The sequence below is a fragment of the Urocitellus parryii genome, chromosome 6 (assembly GCF_045843805.1).
Source record: "Urocitellus parryii isolate mUroPar1 chromosome 6, mUroPar1.hap1, whole genome shotgun sequence".
Taxonomy (NCBI): domain Eukaryota; kingdom Metazoa; phylum Chordata; class Mammalia; order Rodentia; family Sciuridae; genus Urocitellus; species Urocitellus parryii.
The window spans coordinates 180,593,148-180,614,790 of NC_135536.1; the positions used below are offsets into that span (position 1 = coordinate 180,593,148).

The 21,643-nt window shown below is 43.1% G+C and overlaps 1 protein-coding gene and 1 non-coding gene across 10 annotated transcripts in view; one reads left to right on the forward strand and one right to left on the reverse strand.

The window, feature by feature from the left end:
- The first annotated feature begins 2,759 nt into the window (after window positions 1-2,759).
- LOC144255370 (uncharacterized) overlaps window positions 2,760-21,643 on the forward strand; it is a 96,431-nt gene continuing 77,547 nt past the window's right edge. For 4 of the 9 annotated variants that reach the window (XR_013343731.1, XR_013343732.1, XR_013343733.1 and 1 more), the window contains exons 1-2: window positions 2,760-2,883; window positions 10,112-10,211. Coding sequence is in view for 6 of the 9 variants with exons in the window: in XM_077799912.1 (XP_077656038.1) it covers window positions 10,147-10,211 (65 nt within the window). In the remaining 3 variants the exon portion in view is untranslated. Of the gene's footprint in view, window positions 2,884-5,110; window positions 5,288-10,111; window positions 10,212-21,643 lie in introns of all 9 variants that reach the window. The other 5 variants (XM_077799908.1, XM_077799909.1, XM_077799910.1 and 2 more) reach the window with 3 other exon arrangements.
- LOC113179017 (small nucleolar RNA U3) lies at window positions 3,224-3,437 on the reverse strand. The gene has a single exon (XR_003300311.2). It is a non-coding gene; the product is annotated as a small nucleolar RNA U3 (small nucleolar RNA).

The following is a 21,643-nucleotide window of genomic DNA, read 5'->3' on the forward strand; positions in this document are numbered from 1 at the left end:
CCTGTGTGCACGAGTAGCTCACAGGCCCTTCCACGGGGCACACACGCCACTCTACCTTGCCCCGTATCACTGAGCCCCTGCCATCGCCCCTTGCTCAGCACCCAGCCCTGCCAGATGAGCAACCCAACTTCAGACTCTGTTCTGTGGGAAAGAGGGACCATTATGGATTTTAGGCAGAGGGGTGACTTCAAAGGATGAATTGGGGAGGAAACGGGCCTGAAACAAGAGGCGGAAAGAGGGACTAGTCCCTGTTTCCAATTCTGGTTCTCTCCTTTTGCAGATGGGCAACCTCAGAGAAGGCACCTAATCTTTCAGACTCTGTTTCCTAATTTTTAAAATGGAAGGTAACAACCTTATCTTGATTATTACCTGAATAAAATGAGAAGATGAACCAGGAGTGAGGAGTTGCTCCTCGAGGAAGTTATTCATTCCCCCTTCCTTTTGTGACACTGCATAGATGTATCCAGCATGAGGCACGAGAATGGGGCCTCACTGTGGTTCAGGGGACAGTAAAATGGCTTTATTATAGCTGTCCCTTTCCTTACAGGATTCGATCAGGGCAGGGAATCCTCTTGTCCACTTAGCATTTGAGACATCCTCCCCGAGGGTGCTGCCCAATCAGAAAGAGCCTGGGAGAGCAGCTGACGTGCAAGGAGAAGCTGGATCCTCCGAACCCAGCAATTCCACAGCCACAAATTCTAGCTGCAGCCCTGTTCTCGGTCTGCCCCACCTGCCCGCCTATAATTAAGGTCGTGTCTACAGTCATACAGATTATAAGGAAAGAGGAGAAGAATGTCATCAAGTCATAATTTCCAGAATCAAAGCTCCTTTCATTCCCCATGTTCCCCTCCTTCTCCATTTGGACTTGGCAGCAGGTTTCCTAAAAAGTAGGCCACGGTGTCCTTTCCTACAGCTCATTACAAGTGGGCAAGGAGGGCCTGCTGCGGCTGCCAGGCCTCCGTCCCCGTCCCCTCCACAGTGGAAGGCGGCGCTTCCTGGATGTACACCTCCGGCCAGGAGGCAAACATTTGTCATGGAAGCATTTTTTTGCTTCTTTCTAAACAAGAGGTTATAATAAAATAAAGAATTGTTTGCAAATGTTTGCAGATCCAACCCAATTTTATTCTTAATTGTACAGTGCGTGTGTGCTGATGCAGTTTGGGTGTAGGAAATTGTTGCAGATGTCAAATTGGAAAAAATTCTTTTATTTTGGGGTCTTGGGAGTTTGAACATGGCATTGGAACTGTCAGTCTCAGCCTTTTTGTTACAGAGTTCATGAAAGGAGAATGTTGGAGAGGGGGAGAGAGAGAGAGAGAGAAATACCACTTAAAAGTAGTTGGTGTAGATGGCGATTCCATTGTTAACATTATTTTGATTGAAATTGTCAGAGGCCCAACCTGGCAGTCTGTGAAGGTACAACCGTTTCCTTGGGGGAGGACACTCCAGTCAAGGGAGAGATGGGCAGTGGGTCAAGAAAGTAGTCACTCGGGGGGTCCTGGGGCTGGCCAGACACCTCACTGACCAACGAGGGATTTTGTTGTGTGGTCACTAAACTTGAGATGCATTTTTTTTGGAAATAGTTTGGATAAAGGCTCAGGCTTAAAAGTTATAGAGCAAATTTTAGAGAAATCTGGATGGCGAGTAGATATTACCAGAATTGGGAAAGGTTCATTACTGAATTGTTCAGCCAGCCCCAGAATTGTTGGCCGGCGTCTAGCCATGTCCACTCTGGATGGTTGCTAGAGGTTTCCCAAAGGAGAGAACTCAAGGGTGTCTGCTTTGGAGATAAGCAAGGACCGAAATGGCTCCTGTATTGCATGGCCCAAACCAAGGGTCCCCAAGAGCTGGCCGGCATGCTTCCTGTGTTTTGTGGGGTCCCCAGTCCCACCTGAGGAGAGCTTTCCTGTTGCTGGCTCTTGGACATCATCTCCTTTTCTCCTCCTCCTCCTCCTCCTCCTCTTCCTTCTGCTGACTCTCCTTTGCCTTCTCTTCCTCCTCCTCCTCCTCTCTTCTACTTGTCCTAAAAAAGATACTCACTTTGTGATTAATTCCTGCTAAGCCCTCTTACATGTATCATCTTATTTTATCCCCCCAAAGCCTTCACCCTCACCCTCCCATTTTTGGAGATTAGAGAACCTCAAAGGGACCTGCCAAGGGGACCTAACCAGGGAAAGTACCCAGGGCTCTGAAGCTGAAGCTTTTGCTTCATGACGTCGGTAGCCCTGCCAGCTGTCCTTCCCGCCCCCAGGGCTCTTCCTGTCCTGCTGCCCCACAGCTGTCAGCAGTGGGTTTGGGTCCTGAATGCCTTGGCTGGTCATCAGACACGGAGCTGGCTCACGAGTTCTGTGGGAGAGGAGGTTTATTTATTGATTTTTAAAATTAGGATAAAGTTCTCTTGTGTCCTCTTTATTTCTATCTAAACAGTCCTGTGAAAGGTACAGTTTTGAGCTAATTAGTCCTCTGGTGGGAGCTCCCAAGGAGAATATTCTGGAGCAGCATCTGAGCCTCTGATGATTCCCTGGTCAGCACAGCTGGGCTGTGATGTTAACCAGAACCACCAGAGCTCAGATTCTCCCCACCTAACCCATAGGGGAAGGTTGGGGAGGTGCCTGGGACAGAGCCCACATTTGAGCTGATCTCTTCCAGGCCTTGCTGGGGGGCGGGTAGAGAGTTGCCCTTACATAAGCTTTCTCAGTATCAGGGTGTATTTTAGGCCAGGGGTTGGCAGGCTGAGGATTCTGCCTGCCAGGAAGGAGAAGGGCAGATTGGCTGAGCTAGGTTCTGTAGAGGTCTTATGGCAAGAATGGTCCTACGACCCCAGGTTCTGCATGGGCCCATGGCCTTGCCCCTCTTGCCCAACAGCATGATTTCCAGCCACCCCAGGTAGAGCTAAGTTGCTGCATGATTTTCCTTCATGAGTGGAGAGAACACATGGGTTCTCCTTTATTTTTTCCAGTGCTCTGATTTGCAAGCATTTGAGCCATGTGCTGTGGTACAAATATGTGCATGTGCATGTGCATGTGTCCATCTCTATTTGCTCAGTGGACAGGACGGCAAAGTTTCTTCCCAGAAGTTGGAGTAAAATGGGAAGAAGCTGTAAGACAAAGGGACAGGAAGGATGTGGGGTGGCTTATCAAGATATACATGTAAGAGTTTTGTTATTTATTTTCTTCTTTGTATATTTTGTATTTATGTTTTGATTTTTCCCCCCTTAATAATGGAGACCACTCAGACTGTGTTCTCTCGCTCTTAATCTCTAAAGAGAATTAAGAATGATCATCAATGGCAAAAGGCAGTTGTAGAAATGCAACACCTAGGACCAACTTCATGCTCAGGAGAGAACACTCAAATCCTCCTCGTGGTTTCTGGTACTTGACACGATCAGAGAAACTTCTCTAGTAACATACTGTAGAAAGGACCCCTGAAAATATAGTCTTTGTTGTTTTGATTTTTTTTTTTTAACCACGAATAAGTGATTCTTTTGCCAACACACTAGCACCAAAAAGGTTGACTAATAGTGAAGAAAATGTTGAGATACCAGTTTCCTGACTCTATTCCAAGCGTTTCTCAATCTTAGATGCATATTAGAATTACCCAGAGAGCTTTAAAAATATCGATGAAGGGGCCCCATCCCTAGAGACCCTGTTTCTTTGCCTAGGTTGTAGACCACACATGATATTTAAAAGCTACACAGATGGTGCCAAGGTTCAGCTACGTTTGAGAAATGTTGGTGTATATGACTTGATATTTGGGTGCTGGCAGAAAGATCGAAGGCCAAGTTCAGATGATGCCATCTGTAATTATCACAATAACCTAAATGGCTCATCCTTGAGTACTCTTGTGCCTGGTGCCATGTGAGGTGCTTTGCCTCCATCATCTCATCCAAACCTTAAACAAGGTGTATCTGAATCACCTGAAGGGTTGTTGAAACACAGGCAGCTAGTACCCACCTCCAGAGTTTCAAATGCAGTGGTGTGGTTCACAGTCTCTAAGATGGTCCTCCATAAGTTGGTCCCCTTGTGTAATCCCCTCCCTGTGGGTGTCCACTGGCTTTTTGATGTGTTTCTAAAGAACACAGCAAACAGGATGGGATGTCACTTCAGAAACTAAGATAAAAAAATGCTTGACTTCTCTCCTGGGCCCATTCTCTTGCTCTCCATTGGAACACTTGCCCTGGGAGAAGCCCTTGCTCTGTTCTGAGGCAGCCCCACGGAGAGGCCCACATGGCCAGGAATGGAGGTAAGCCCCTGGCCCCAGGAGTGAGCTTGGTGGCAGACCCATCCCCAGCTGGGTCTTCACAGGAGCCCACAGCCCCTTCTGACAACTTGACTGCAATCTCACCAGACACCCGGGGCCAGAGGCATGGAGATACATGGTGTCTGCATTTCTGACACAGAAACTGCGAGATGTTACCTGTTCCTTGTTTATAGTTGCTTAGATTGGGATTCTTTTGTTACAAAACCATAGATACTACAGTTGATCAGGGGTAGGGCCTGAGAATCTGAATCCTAACAGGCTTCTGGGTGGTGCTCATGAGCCTGCTCAAAACCATGCCTTAGCTCAGCACTAAGAAGCTGAAATCTTGTTACTTTAACAAGTTTTAAGTAACTTTCTCAAGGTCACCTGCAGGAGGGTAGTGCTGGGATTCAAACACAGGCAATCTGGGCCCCAGAGGGCAGGCTCATAACCACGTGGCCCTGCTGCGTCTCCTCACTGTGGCGCGTGTCCCTTGCCTCCTGTGTCAAATTATACTGATTGAATTTGCTGGTGAAGTTGGCCAGGGAGGGATTTTGATCTCAAACTTTATTGGGGGACTATAATTAAAGTGACTTTCCTCCATGAAATAAGTGCTCCCTCCACAGTGGAATGAACCCCAGGGACTGTTTACCTTTGGGTTACTGTGGTTCTGAAACCTCAGCAGGCATCGGGATTACTTGGAAGACTTGTTAAAATGCAGATGGATGGGTCCATCTTCAGTGCTGCCGATGGAGCAGGTCTGGGGTAGAATCTGAGAATTTGTGTTTTTTTATAATTTCCAAGTCAAGGCTCTTGTTTTGGGTCCAGGGACCACACTTAGAGCACTGCTTGTGTGATGCTTACTGTATTTCAGGAGTGCTGTTTTGGGTGAATCCTCCAGAGTTGATTAGTGTGGAGTGAATCACAGGCAAATGGAAGAGACTGGTGCTCTCCCCCAGTGCACATTTCCACCCGCCTGCCTTTCTTCTGGGACATATGGTTGGAGGACCCATGCGGCTGGGCTCTTTCTGCACGTCCCATGCATTCCAGGGTGAGCTCAGATTCCATTCTAATTACGGAGGGCAGAGTGTGGTCACAAGCAGCCCACAGCGCTGCTTTGTGGGAGGTGTTGCTGTTTGGGTTAGGTCTTGAGAAACTGACATGGGCACACTGACAAGCAGCTGCTTGGGCATGTCTAGCCATATTATCTGTTGCTGAGCAGAACAAAGCCGGGGCAGAGACTGGCCAGGTAGAGGTGGTGAATGGCTGCACGTTAAGCCAAGACTCACTTTTCTTTTTTTTTAATAAGAAAGCCAAGCCAAACTATGAGAGGACTGTTTTGCATTTGGAAGGCCAAGCAGAATTTCCCTTGCCAATGGGATATGCATGTATGCTGTTGTTGTTGTTTCTCTTCTCTCCTATTTTCTTCCTCTTTTATTATCCCCTTCACTTAACTGGCAGCTCAGTAGCCAAATCCAGCCAGGGCCAGGATGGGGGCCAGGGTACTGGAAGGTGGTGCCAGAGCCTTGGACACACTGGAGTTTGGAGTAGTTCAAGGCCTGGGGTGAGGAAGATCTCTACCTTCATTTGCACCAGAAATGAATGTGTCCAGAACCTCAGCCCCTGGACTAACCGGGAGCTATCAACAGGTCGTTTGCCCATTTGCAGTATATCCACATCTCCAGGAGACCCACAGTGCATAGTAAGCTCTAAGTGGACAGTTTTGGAATGATCTTTCCCAAATACCTATCTGAACGTCTGTGGCTCTTAACAGACCCTCTGTCATGTGGTTTGGGAGAGAGATTTATTTACAACTTTTCATCCTCTTTGTGCCCTGCTATTCTTCCCAGAAGGCAAAAATAGTTTTCCTGCCTCTTTAATGGTAGAGCTATCATGTGACTTGCTTGAAACTTATAGAGACATTATAAGTTTCTTTCATCTCTCTTATTTTGTCCCTCTACCATGATATCTGGACGTTCCAACCAGATACAGTTTGCACCTTCAGCCCGGTCCCCATAATAAGTAGATCCACGATTCCCTCACAGCTTGGGGCAGAGTCTTGGAGCCACAGGCTACTTGCAGCTGCTGTGAATGACAAATAAAGATTTGTTCTGCCAACTAAGATCTGAGGGTTATTTATTACACAGCAGGCCCTACAAGCTGACTATCAGAGGCAGAGCCAAATCCTTGTCTAAATCTATTCCCTGATTTCCCAAAGAGCAAGTTCTTTGTTTCCTTAATTCAGAAACATTAACCAGAATGACCACTGACAAATGTGACCTAAATATAAAAAAAATAAATATTTAAAGAGAAAATATAGGAGAATATATACAGGATCTAGCAGTAGGAAAAGTTTTCATGAATAAAACAATGTTGATAAACTGAGTCCAGTGAAATTAGAACTTTGGTATAACAAAGGTCATATAAGTACAAAAAGGAGGAGGCTTATTGAGGGTGAAAAGGTTTCTTGTGTTCAGAGCAGCAGAGGATTTTATATAATGAAATCAGAATTCACAATGAGTTCCTGCAAATCAGTAAGAAGAAGACAGATAAGGCAAGAGGAAAAAGGATGAGGCTATTGTCAGAAGTTCATGAAAGAGGTAACAAGAATAGGAAAATAACATGTTTAACATCTCAAGTAAATACATGCATATGCACCAAATGACAACTGTTGGAACTGCAAAATCTAAAAAGTCTTACATACTGAGTATTGGTGAGAATGTTCTCTGGGCCACTGTAAGAATGCCCATGACCCAAATCTTGATCTTGAGGGATTTTCCATCCAGTGGAGAAAGCAGATTTGTGAAGATATGATTGCAAATCTCATGATCATGTAGCAATGGAGCATCTTCAGAGTAAGTGGATCTGAAGAGGAATCTTGACTCACTAAGCCTAAGGAAGTCAAAGAAGGCTTCACAGAGGAGAAACACAAATAGGGTAAAGGTAATTTCAGAAAGAGGGAGACCTGGGCAAAAGCACTGGGGATCAGAATAGATGGGTTAGATTAGGGAAAATGGCATGATATTGAAAAAATGCATAATAATGGCATTGACACAAAATAACTGATCCTATAGCATGGAGAAGTGAGTCAGTAATAGAGAGGACTGGTGGTAAATGTCTTCCATAATTTGGGGCCAAAAGACAAAAGAGATAAACATCCTCTGAGAGAAGATCATAACCAGGGAGGAAATCTAACAATCTGTAACAGACAGTGGGGGAAAAGAGATCAGAATGTGTGCAATAGAAATGAGAATCAAGTGGTTTGATTTAGCCACTCCACACTGTAGACATACCTCAAAATATCATGCTGCACGTTGCAAATATATGCAGTGTTTGCATGACCTTGAATTGCCTCTCCGAGCCTCCTTACGTGGAGATGGGGATCATATGGTCGTTCTTGCAGCAGGCTTGAGAAGGACTGTGGAGAGAGCCTTGGCGATAGGGATCTATCCTTAAGATATCCCAGGCGAGGGAGTTAAGGACACAGGCTACTCCCCTCTCAGGCCTCCTGGAGGATGCTCAAGGATCTTAGTACGGGGACAAAGTTGGAGCTCTATTGACCAGCTCTAGCACCTCCCAGGGGATGGAGCTGACCCCCCATTAAAATAAATTTAAAAAGATAAAATGAAAGAAATATTGAGGTGAAACAATATTAGAAAGCTTCTAATTTGCAAATACCAGAGAACAATAGTAAAAAACAAAAAACAAACAAACAAACAAAAAACCCCATGATACTAAAACCCCAAAACCAACCAACCAACGAAACCAAGGAAAACAACTAAAACTTGGGCATATGTTGCTATTTCAACAAAGATTCAAGACTCTTCTTCTAATTAGTAAATTTATTTTTACTTTTTTGAATTATAAAGTTAATGTATATTTATTCATGAAAATTAGGGAAATGTACAATAAAAATAAATTACATGGTACTGGTAATATTACTAACAAGAAGTAGAAGTACTATTTTTTGCTATGTTCTTTCAGTATTTCTCTATGTTATTTTCCCATATAAAATAGAGATTATATTGTGTGCATGTATATATGTACATACATGTTCAAGGAGGTCTATATGCATGCACATGTGCATATGCAAGTGTATAATGCACATGTAAATATGTACTTGTATAAATAGTTCATTTTTTTACTTCATTTTTAGATGTGTATAGAAAGACAGACCAAAGGAACAGCATAGAAAAATAGGCATTTGAAGACAGAACATCTTTATTTTTGCAAGCTTTATTATGCTATTTTTATTACAACAATCCTCAAAACACACTGCATTTGCAGATTTGATTTCTAATTCAACTTAATCATTATCTGGAGAGGTTTCGTGTATTTCATATTCTCCTATGTTTTTTCCTGAAAGTGTTTACATTCTGCTTTTCATATTTAGGTCACATTTCCAAGTGGCTGTTTTCTTGGTACACATTCTAGAAATGAATCCTGGCTTTCCTCTGCCGTGGTCAGAGAATAGTCTTTAAGAGACTTTTCCCCTTTAGAACGTTTTGAGGTTTTCATCAGACCTAATCATGTAATCATATTTTCATACATGCTCAAGGGCCCTGGAAAAGAAAGCACTTTTTCTGGCTTTATTTTTGAAGTATCCTATTTTTTCTAACAATTGGTATTGTCAGACTCTTTTAATATTTGCAAATCTTATAGTAAAAAAAAAAAAAAAGCAACCACAACAACTCTTGTGATCTCGTGTTTCTTTAATTGTTGGAGGAGATGATCATCTTCACCATTGTTGTTTAGCTATTCTTGCTTTCTCTTCCATAAATCTCTGATTATAGCCATTGCCCATTTTCTATTGGTTTGTCTTTTTTTTTTCTTTTTGCTTCATAGGGATTCGTTATGTTCTGAATTTATATACTTTTCCTATTATATGACTGTAAACATCTGAACCTTCTCTTTTTACTTTTTTGTTTCTTATCTTTTGCCACAAAGAGACTTTTCCTTCCTACAGTTAGGTTTTTAATCCATATAGAATTTGAGCTGTTGTATGGTGTGAAGTAGGGATTCTCTTTGCTCATTTTGTTTATTTTGTCCATTAAATTCTAATGTCCAGTGGCTGCAACATCATGAAGTAAATCCTTTCTTGTCCAATTTTTTTAAAGCCCCCACATATTAGTAGGCCTGTCTTGGAACAGCCATTTTACTCAGATCTGCAGGTGAATTTCTCTTTACTGTATCAATACCACACTGTTTTAGTGACTGTGGCTTTGCAATCAGGTAGATAGTAGGGCAAATCAACTGTCTTCAGTCTTCAAAAATTTGACACTGTGTTCTCTTATAGAAATTTTAAGATTAGCTTGTCAATTACTATGGAAAAACCCTCTTATAAGTTTTACTAGAAATACCTAGAAGTTACTTACTTCCTTATTTATACTGCAGGGGTCTTTTATATAATGGTGGGATATATTTATTGCTGTATACAGAATTCTTTTTGTGCTCTTAGATGCAATTTCATAATTTTTTTTCATAAACTCCTTGCTTTTTGGATTTTCCTTGTTGCATTCATTCTTAAATATCTTATATTTTGTGTGGTTTCCAATTATTTATAGGAATGATATTATTTTTAACATAATCTCTTACACCTAGTGATACTCCTAAACATTTTTAGTAGTTCTAATAATTTTATATATTATCTCATATTTTCAATGTTGCAATTGTGACTAACAGTGATGTCTTTTTTTTTTCTAATCCTTTATATTTCTTCTAACTTGTCTGCACGGACTAGAACCTTCTATATAATGCAGAGTAGGTACAATGATAATGCTATTCCTCTCCTTGTCCTGAATTTTGCTTAAATATTTAAAAAAAATTTAAATTCTTTTTAGATGTTGATGGACCTTTATTTTATTCATTTATTTAGATGTGGTGCTGAGAATTGAACCCAGAGCCTCACACATGCTAGGCAAGTGCTCTACCACTGAGCCACAACTCCAGCCCCTTCTTGTCCTGAATTTAAAAAGGTATTGCAAAACTCTCACCATTCTATATTATGTGTACTGGACCTTTTAGCTCAATGTGCTATATATGCTGTATCAGAAGCTCCCCCTCCCACCCCCAGTTTGCTAAGACCATTGTCTTTTTAAAAATCAAGAAAGATTATTACATTTCATCAAATGCTTTTTTGTTTTTTGGCATCTTTTAAGATGCTCATATGATTTTTTTCTCTTTTAATATGTTAATGAGGTGAATTTCATTAATAGATTTTTCTAATGTTTAATCATGCTGACATCCCTGGCACAAGTCCAACCTGACATTTTATATTCATGCACGCATATACACATTGTTCCATGTGGTTTTTCTAGTTTTCATTAAAAGGCTACTGTATGATCCACTGTTGACATTTTTAGATCTAGAAGTTATTTTGGAAGATAATACGCTAACTGAAATCAACTGGGCACAGAAAGACAAATACTGCATAATCCCACTTATTTGTGGCATCTTAAAAGGTGAACTCAAAGAAGCAGAGAGGACAAGGGTGGTTGCCAGGGCCAGGGCTGGGGAGTGGAAGAACGGAGAGATTTTGTTCAAAGGGTACCGAATTTCAATGATGCAGAATGAATCATTTCTGGAGGTCTCTTGTACAACATGATGAACACGTATGTACTGTATACTTGAAAATTCCTGTGAGTAAAGGCTTAAATGTTCTCACTATAATGATAAGTATGTGAGGTGAGGGATATATTAATTATCCTGACTTAAGCATTTCATAACATAAATATCAAAACATCACATTGTACACTATAAATGTAAACAACTTTTTTTTAAAGATTTTTTTTTTAAAGATAATGCTTGGAAAAATAGAGAAAATATTCTAAAAGTTAGTCTGTTAAGTCTGTCTTTTTCAAATGATTTTTTTCATCCTCAGCTTTTTTAGTTGCAATTTTCTTTCATCTTTTATATGTTTTATCCCCTGAGATAATAAGTCATAACTGGTTCATTTTCCTATCTGTCCTATTTGATGGCCACCCATACTTGTGGTCCTTTCTTTCCGTTTGGTTTGTGGGTTTTGATCGTGAACTCAACTTCGGTCATGATTGATTGTTCTGCCAGCTGCTGGGTCTGTGATGTGGAAGCCTCCTTTCTGAGTCTTCGCGCTGACGTCTGGAGCTTTTCTGGTGCCCCTTCTGAGTCTGAACAGTTCTTTGAGGATATTGACTTTGTGTACGTTGCTAATCCCATCTCTGCCTTTACAGCCTAGTGTTGTATATTCCCATTCTCCTGTGGACAATGACATCTGTATCTGACACTGAAAGCTTCCGGGGCCATTGTGGTGCCAACTCATACATTTCCTTCTTTTATCTTAGAACCCTAGGATTTATTTTCCTTTCTTTCAAGAACGTAAATGCATTAAAAATTACATAATTTATCCAGGATTTCCATCACCACGTGATGGGAGGGAGAACCTTTTTAGAATTCTTAGTTTGTCATTTTTCCAAAAGTTCAGAATCTCTTAGTTTTGTTTTTTAACTTTTATAATTATGTTGTTTATCTCTGCATTTTTTTTCCTGATCTCAAATTATCTTTGTATCTGACTGCAGTAATTTCATAAATATAATGTTCTTTTGATTCTTCTTATAAACAAGAACAACACTTTTTTGGGGGGGGCGGTCTTGTCTTTTGTTTAATTCAGTTCTTCTGAATGTCCATCATTTTAAAAATTGAAGTATCTTTACTTAGATTCATGGTCTTTTTATTCTTTATAAAACACTTCAGCGAGGTGCTTCTCAACCTTGGCAGGCATCTACTGAGTCAGGAAGGAGGTAGAGGAAGAAACATGAGTCTGGCAGTGGTACAGCAGAGGACTTCATTGGTGGGACATGCTAGATTTGTGTCAGAAATTGCTAGATCAGTGTCCTGCTCTCTGGACTCACACGCCAGGCAGGTCCTCTACACCTGCTGGAGGATGGGTCCTGGAGAGGTGGGGGCCACCAAGTGGCACAATGGTGTGATATATTTATTGCTGCTGACCCCTAGTGGTAGGATGGACTCCAAATGGAGTGCATTCTCTGTACTTTGGCTTGCTTTGCTTGCCCATCTCAACCCTAAGAGTGGATGTTTTTGAACATCCTCTATTCTCCTTCTAGCCTTGTATCATTTGATAGAGGAAACCGGAGCCTGCCATCTTTCTTTATCTCCCCTCCCTTCTAGAATATTTCTGGGGTGGATGCAGACTTTGGTTCTCATGGTCTTTGGTGCATTTCAGTGGGAATCTAAGAAGGCAGAGGTTTTATCAGAAGCCTTTATGTATGTTAAATGTTACTAGGTATGTTTTATGGCATGAGGGGAGGGTGTACCATCAGAATTTTTGATGTGAAGGTGAGTGAATTTCCAGTTGAGTCTGACAGCAATTATAGAGATTGTTCTTAATTCCCATGTTTTTTGGCCTTTTAGGTATTAGTAAATCTAAAGCATTCATTCCTTCACATGTCTGCAAAGCATAACTTGATGGGTATAGCAATTTAAAATCTTTACAAATACATTCAGTCAGTACATTCATACTTATTTTCTAGGTAAAATAGTAAATGTTAATATTCTGGGATCAAAATATAAATTTTCACATTGTTTCACTTCTGTTGAAATGAAGAATATTAGACTTTCAAGAGACTGAAGACAATTTCATCCACAGACAGGGATCTTGCATTGATTTTAATTTCTCAATGTATTTTTATTTCTTCTTTTTTCTTAGCATCAACATTTCTGGACCTTTCGCTGCTAGTTGCCCAAAAAGCCATTTGGCCTTTCAGCTCCAATCACAGACCCCAAACTCTCACACTTCCCTTGGGTTGCAACTTGAGCACCTGCAGATGAGGCCAAGTTGAAGCCAGAGTGAAAAAGTTTTTTTCTTTCATCCCTTTTGACAGCATCCCAAGTAACACCCTTGCAAGAGGGGAAATGTCAAATTGAGGTGAACGCCCGGCTCAGGTCTGATCTCTGAGCTATACTCCCTGGTACGAAGAGGGAAACTTGGAAAGGAGGGGTGATAACTCAGCCATTTCTAAAAAAGGAAAATGATAACAACCTCAGGAGGGCCAGCCATGGAAAACAGCCCTCTGGTGCACGGCAAAGCCGTCAATCTGTTTCTGCTTAAGGGGGTGCCGCGGGCCTGGCTCTGCGCTCTGTGCCATGTGCCTGTGAAAGAGAAGGTGGGTGGAAACCGGAGCCTGGGTTCAGTCCTCAGTGTTTACTTAGCAGGAGAGCGGCCTCCCAGAGAAATGGCACAAGGGCCCGGCGCCACACCAGAGAGAGCCCTGTGGGCTGAGGTTCACTCAGTGTGGCCGGGCAGCTCCTCTCTCTGTCCAGGGACTTTGGCTCACTTGGTGACCACGGCAGGACTCCCTGAGACCACCCAGAGTTCCCCAAGCTCACTCTGCCTCACTGTTCCATGCTGCCTATGCACTTTCTGATCGGGCTGCTTCATGAGGCCTGGAGATGGGGATGACCATGCCCATTTTAGACAGGAAGAAAGGTAGGCCCAGTCAGGGAAGGCCTAAGGCACAAAGCTGTGAATCCTGGGTCTAGATTCAAATTCAGGCCTGACTGATGCTAAATAGCATGACCTTGAACAAACACCTAACTCACTCAGATCTTTCCCTTTCTCACAGACATGGGTTATTTTTGCAGCCAAATAGTTTTGTTCATTCATTCATTCATTCAACTAATATCGATTGTGTGTCGTCAGAAAATCTCCCGGGTGCTGCACATGTACTAGCAAACAACCCTGCTTCATGGAAGCTATTTGGTGGAGGGAAGACAGATAACACAATAAAAGTTGTGTGCAGTATTCAGATGGTGGCAAGTGCCAAGTAGGAGGTAGGTAGGGTTGGGGGTAGGCAGAGAATGCTGAGCAGAAGCATGGAAATATTCGTTGGGGGTTTTGTGGGTAAAGTGGCATTTGAGCAAGAAGGCGGGGGGAGTGAGCCACGTGGATAACTAAATGAAAAGTATCCCTGGCAGGGGGAATGTGTGGACATCTCTGGAGCATGAGAGAGTCTGGCATATACAAAGGAAAGCAAGGATCTTCTGTAGCTGCAGTGGATTGAGAGAGACTCTGTCTTGGTTCACTCAGGCTGCGCTAATAAAATAAGTTGGCAGCAGATTCAGGGTATGGCGAGGACGCTCTCTGGGTCATAGATGTGCCTTCTTGCTGTACCCTTTGTGGCAAGAGGGCTGGGGTAGCTCTCTGGGGCCTGTTTTATATGAGAGCTCTGCCATTCTGACCTAATCATTTATCTCCCAGTGGTCCAACCTCCCAACACCATTGCATTGGAGGTGAGGATTTCAACTTATGAAATATTTTTTGGGAGAGGCACAAGATATTCAGACCAGCAGAGGGAAAGTTGAAGCAAATGGCATCATGGTAGGAAGCATGAGAGGTTGTCAGAGCACAGAGATCTGTAGGCCTTTAGAGGAAATGATGTTCCTAAAAGCACATTTTGATGGGCAAAGGGACGCAAAAAGGTGTAATGTGTGTTTGCCTGATGACACGGGTGTGTGTCATCAGGCAAACACACATAACACCTTTCCTGGGATTTTGCTTCTAAACTCAGTCCACCTTATAGATTTCAGGGCCTCCATCTTGGTTATGTAGTCCTTTTGTAGAGTCATGGTTCTTAAAAGAAAAGCCATGGTTCGTGGGTGTCATTCACCACATGGCCAGCACGTGGCTGACTTCGTCATCAACACCTACCTTACATTTCAGCTACTGTAGAGTTTGCAGCTATTGTGGCTGGGCATGAGTTGTTACATTGAGCAGGGGTCTTATGAGCAAGGGACAGGAGTTACAGCTTGAAGCCAAACCAGTGCCAGGGTCAGACCTAGTTCTCTTGGAATGCACACAGAAGTCACTGAGAGACCGCATCTGGGCATGGATTGTGAGCTGCGTATTCCAGTGGTGTCACAGTAATGAGGGGACAGCAAACGTAATCCAGGGGCTGCAGGTGCTTTTATAGGCACTGTAAGACATTGTTATAATGTACCAGGCAGGGATTGAGCTGCTGCTGTTATTGTTGACTCATTAAATCTACTATTCGGAAGTTTTAACGGGTGCTAAAATTTACAATAATCAAAAACAACTATTAGAGAGGGTTGGGAACCTCAATTTGACAACTTAGAGAACTGTACCCGGTGATCATATTGTGAGTGGGTCACTTTTGGCTAACTATGCAGTTTAAACACAAGCCCCGAACAGTTGGATTAGACTCTCGCATTAAGTAGATCATTTCCATATAACTTTAGTTGGACATCCACTTTAAAAATACTTGGTCCTTCATTATTTCATTTTATTGTCAAAAAAAAAGAAAGAAAAAGAAAAAAAAGGAAGGGAATAAAAGAAAAAGTATGGAGAAGGTGGTAATATGGGACTGTCACCTTCATATCCATGACTTACCCAGGTCACACTTCTATTCAGTGACAGCACAAATGGAACATAAGTCCAAAGGATCACTACACCTACTCTTTGCTTCTGTTCTAGATTGACTTGTAAATAGAGAAGGACAGTTGGGGCAAGCCAATTATTTGTTGTCATGTAAGAAAGTAGTGTTCCACAAAAGCAAAAACTTTCCATTTTAGCCCATTATTTTGGGTGATGTGTAAAAAGAGCTCCGTGTCTATGCAGGAGAGACCCCAAGCAGCTCCCAAAATGTATTCCCTTCATGCATATAAGATTCCAACTGATTGTGTAGCCATGTGGTATGATTATCAACACAGTGGTAACTTCTGTGTGCCTTTGTGATTCTGAACTACAAAGGCCTGATCAAGTAGGGGTGGGGTAGGATGGGAATTGTGGGCAACATCAATCCATTATCTAAGTAAGGGTTATTGTTATTTCTGCTTTGTGGCTTAATTCTCCCAGCTGGATTGACCTCTCAGAGGGCCATGTGCACTTTTGCTTTATTTTAGGTATTTCTCCACTTCCTACATTTGTAGAATGGTAGAATGTTCTATATTGGCACTAATATGATAGCCACCAGCCTCATGTGACCTCTGAATATTGGAAATGCGGTTGGCTCATTTTGAAATTTTATTAAATTTTAATTAATTTAAATTTAAGTGCAAACTGTGGCTGGTAGTGACCATGTGGAGAGTGTGGCTCTAGAAATGCTAGGATGCTTATGTCTCATCCTTAGAGCTGCTGGTGGCCATTTCTGTAAAAGAAAGCCTCCTGATCTGGGGTCACACCACTTTCTGGAGCAGCCCACATCCAAGGACAGGTCAGTGCAGTATAGGTCAGTAGTGGTCTGGCCCTCTCAGTCTAATTTTGGAAAGCTCTGATGGGCTGTTGGGCTTCCGAACTCCTTATCGGACAGGTCAGGGCTTCTGTCGTAACTGTATTCCAGTCATCTTCTCCCCTGCCTCCCAGCCATTCTTCCCATAGCCCTTGTAGATGTTGCCCCCAAGAGCCCACCTCAATAAGCCCCTACACATGATTGTCTGTCTCTGAGTTGGTATCTTAGGAGGTTGATCTAGGGCATGTCCCCAGTTCTGCACATCTCAGAAAGAAAGTGTTAACAAGAAGCATTTGTATTGTGATTCTTTTTTTTTTTATAGCTTGCATTTTATGTCTATGGGGACCCATATAACACCAGGAAGAATAAGCAAAGCCATCTGAATAAAGGATAGAATTTTACAAGACGTTCTCTGTCCATGGAGTCACTTTATGAATGACCCTGCAGTCTGAATTTTGTTACCATCACTTTGCCCAAGTCCTGCAAGTCCATTCCTTCATTCACCTTCATTCAATAAACCTTAACTGTGGATCTTTTGTGCTCTAGACTCAGTTTAGAGTCTAGGTGCCTGGAGATGACAAATGCAATCTGGTTCTTATCCTCCATGGCTCATTGCATGCTGGCAAAGTGAGATACTCAGGCGTTAAATATTCCAAACATCCACACTTAAGGTACTATGGGACAGTAAGAAAATGCAGAGAAAGGAGAAACTAATTGTTTTGTGCAGGGGTGCAGAAACCATGCCCTTCAGGCCAGTGTTGTGTGGTACATACATAAGCTAAAAATGTTTTCTAAATTTTGTATTGTTGAAAAGTACTCCAAAATGGAATGACATTCCCTGACACATGAAAATTATATGAAATTAACATCTCAGTGTCCACACATAAATCCTCAGTGGAGCACAGACGTGTCTATTGCTTTACATGTCAGCTGTGGCTGCTGTCACTCTGTCAGAGCAGAGAGGAGTCATTGCCACACAGACAGGTGTGGTCCACAAGGCCTAAAATATTTCCTTGCTGGCCATTTGTGGGAAAACTTGCCCAGCGGTGCCGAGTGCCATTGAGGAGGCCTTCCTATAAGGAGTTGGCTTTGCAGTGGGGCCCAAAGCATGAACAGGAGTTTGCCAGACAGAAAAATATCTAGAAAAGGATTCACCTGTCAGAAGAAATAGCATGTGCCAAGGTATGGATCAAGGTGGGACACTGGAAGGGGACAGTGTGCATAAGCAGTATGAATTTTAGCATGTTTGGGACAGTGAGGGAGTGGCTAGATAAGGTTATCGATATCAGCAGGACCCAAGTAGGAAAGACTTGGTTTTCATATGAAATGATCTGTTCAGTATTCTGAGGAGTCACAGAAGGCTGTCCATGACCAGGGGTGGTCACCTGGTCAGCTTTGAGTCTTAGGAAGCTCCTTCAATAGCCCCCGAGGAGGAAGTCCTGAGGGAGCTGAGGCCAGCACAGGACAGGCCAAGCCCCGTCATGAGGTGGTTGTGGTGGGATTCCAGCTGCTAGGTGAGCTCACAGGAGGGCCAGGAGCTTATAGGAAGTTCCTTCGGACAGACTGGTGGGGGTGAAGCGAGGACTCAGGCCAGGAAGAGGCTGAGAGGGAAAGAGTGAATCAGAGGCGGAGGCTGTGTGTGTGGACAGGAAGCCAGACAGGCTGCAGCAAGAGTAGATGAGGGACATGGGTCAGAGGATGGCTTAGGGTCTTTGGGTGACACCACGGGCTTGGTACGGGATGTGTGCGTGTCGAGGGGAAGTGGCTACACCAGAGGAGTGACCGTGGACACTGCAGACAATGGGGAGTGGGGAAGGCAGAGCTGGGAGGCAGGGCGGGAACAGGATGATAATAATGATAAGAGTAATGATGATAATAGCAATAATAACAGTGTGGGGTCAAAGGGCGCTTTCTCCAAGCTGGAAGACAGGGAGGGGCTGGTGTCCTCTGGCTCTCACCCTGCTGGGCTGTCAGTGGGGGAAAGCCAGCCCTGTTTGGTAGAAGCAGAGGTCAGCGGTTGCCAGAGTGGAAAGGAAGGTGGAGGCTGAGGTGTGGGATCTTTTCCAAACACAGGAACCAAGGTAAATATAGGAAATGGAATCTTTACTGCTATTTGAGCTCAAACAAAAGGACGCTGCAAGGACTCTAGTGAAACTCCAGTGGCCCCTCAGCTCGCCAGGAAGCATGGAGAGGCCTTCCAGCCCTGGGTCTCTCCTCGGAGCCTGGGCCTGAGAAACAGCGGAGATTTGAATGAGGCCTTTGTCCTGAGAGCTCAGAGGGCCCCCTGTGGCACTCCTACCAAATTTGTGCCTCAGTTTGTGGACACAGACCCAGGGAAGATCGTCACCATATTCATGAAGGGGACATGGATGTACAGAGCAATTCTATCAGAATCTCCCCAAAGCTGCAAACATACTTCAGGCCACCAAAATAATTTCTGTATTTTTTGGGGGGTCACTTAGTTAAGAATGTTCAAGGGTGGACAAAAGCCCAGTGTAAAAGGAAGTCTACGCAGGAGCTTGTGTGGGGATCTGAGGCCTCCTTAGCCTTCTGCATGCTGAGAAACGTGATATTCTTCAATGATAATGGGTAACATTATCTAGTTAAGCCTCCTTGGCAATAACTGTCCTTGATAAAAGAACAAATATTAGCACCATAGTAAGGATGGAGAAACTGATACGAAGAGGAAATCAAGATGGCTTGTCCAAGTCTCCAAGTAAGTGGGAAAGCCAGATCCAAGCTGGAGTGTTGGGACTTAGAGTGACCTTGCACTTGAATGTCACTGGAGGAGCTTTGGGTGTTGGAAGAACATCTTTCAGGGGACGTCTCTGGGAACTGGAGTACTTTTCTTTTCTGCCCTTCTCCTGGTTCTTCCCTGTTCATCCTTCATCTCTCTGCCCCAGGGTAGTCTTCCCAGACCACTCAAGCTTTGGCTCAGTGTTCTGTTTGGTTCTTTCTGCACTGATTACAGTTGTACCTGCTCACCCTCCTCCTCTTTATATTTTCAGTTGGATGGAAATTTTGTATAGTCAAGGGCTGAATCTGTATTGCTTATCCCTAGATCCTGATCCATGGTGCATAGTATGAGTGATAGGAAGTACATAGCGCATAGTATGAATGCTGGATATTTTGTTAAATGAATGACCATCTCAGCTCTCCAGAAATGGACCCTGACCAGAAGGCTGTGGCTCTTCAGGAAGGAGAGGTAGACAGAAAGACTTCAGTACACTAGTTTGAAGGGCAGTGGGGGTGGAAATGACAGCTGGACTTGTGAAAGTGGAGAAGAAAACATCCCCCATTTCTATGTGCTTTCTGTAATCACTGTGGAGGAACATAACTAGAGATGAGTTGGCTCAGGCACAAGAGAAACTAATAGCTCTTGCAGCAGTGAGGGACAGAGTGGGGTGGTGGGGGACAAATGCTTGCTGTGCATTAATAGTTGTGACGGACACTAGCTTTTTAGCCTGGTTTTATTTGCTTCTCATAATGATGCTCCAAGGTAAGGGTTTCTATTAGCATTTCCATTTTACAGGTGATGAAACAATGGTTGAACTTTATTCAGATAGATGGTGAAATTGGGATTCTAATCAGAAGCATGATGTTCCATACCTTTTCCTTGGGGATCACAAGTACAGATTATGAGGCTGATTACCTGAGCTTGTGTCCCTGATCCATCAACTTCTAGGTGTGTGATGTTTTGAAAACTGCTTAACTTTTTGTGCATTGAAAAAAATATGATAATATTAGTACCTATGTTATAAAGGTTATAAAGTCTAAATAGGTCAGTACCATTCAGGCAAAGAACCAGAGTAGTGTCCAGAGCTGCTGTATATTATTTTATCATCATCATCGTTTTATTGTTCTCAGTACTTCCTACCTATGCCTTCTTATGTGTGATGGTTAATTTTATGTGTCAAATAGACTTGGGCTAAGGGGTACCCAGAAAGCTGGTAAAACATTATTTTGAGTGTGGCCATAAGGGTTTTTCTGGAAGAGAATAAAGAAGATCATCTCCACCAATGCAGTTGGGCACCACCTGGATATTTTGTTAAATGAATGACCATCTCAGCTCTCCAGAAAAATCTGTTGAGCCCAGAGTGGGGAAAAAAGCAGAAGAAGGGTAAAAATGCTCTTTGCTGGATATGGGAAACCATATTTTCTTGACCTCAGACCATGATACTTTTGGTTCTTGAGACATTGTTCTTGCAGTAGGCTGTACCTCATTGACTCCCCTCGTTCTTAGACCTTCAAGTTTAAGCTGGAACAACCTCAATGGCTTTTAACCAAGCTTTTAACCTATGAGCCTTGGGGGACAATCCAGATCCAAGCCATGACAAATCTTTCGATATCTATATATATCTTATTGATTCGGTCTCTCTGGAGAACCCTGGAGAAAACACTGAGGTTTTGCAGAGACTCTGAGTGAGAGGAAGGGGAACCATCTAGAAGGTATGAGGGAAGTTTCCAAATTAGGGGAGGCTGGAAGCAGCAAGAAATAGATCATATCTGGTTCTTATGATAGTTATCTCTTTCCTATGCTGCTGTTTTCAAAGGCTAAGAGGTTCCATTTCAGGTTTCCTGAGTTTCTGTGCAGTAATTGTGACCTTTCTTTCCTCTCATCTTTCACTTCTGGTGGAGAGGGAAAGTAAGGCGAGGAAGACTTCATCAGGAAATGAGCACATCAAAGTGACACTATTTGGCTACTTGAGATAGCGCGTCAGCAAGATGTTTAGGGATTCCGCTAGGGAAGGAAAGTGAAAGGCCAGGCTTTGGGGGGGGGGGAGGTTGGGGCACTTTCCTTTGATTTTGTCCCAAAGAAGAGTGTCACTTCATTCATTTCTGCCAGCTCTTTCTGTTCTAGTCCTCTGTTGTGACATGCACTGGGGCTGGGGCCCTGCACATTCACGATGGACAGAGTTGAGTCTCCACTAGGCTGCATGGGCTATGATCAAAAGAGTCACCCACAACTCCTTATCTGGTCAAAGAGTGGCTTGTAAGTTTAGTTTTCTCCTGGCTTTCTTAGCTTCACAGTTGGACTTTGCATTTCTCTCATCTTGAGACGTTATCTTAAACCCACCTTTTCTGGAGAACCCAGGTAGGCAAGTGAGGAGATCTCTGGTCTCCCTAACAGTTGGCCTGACCTCTTCCTGAGTCTTCAAGACTCTTGA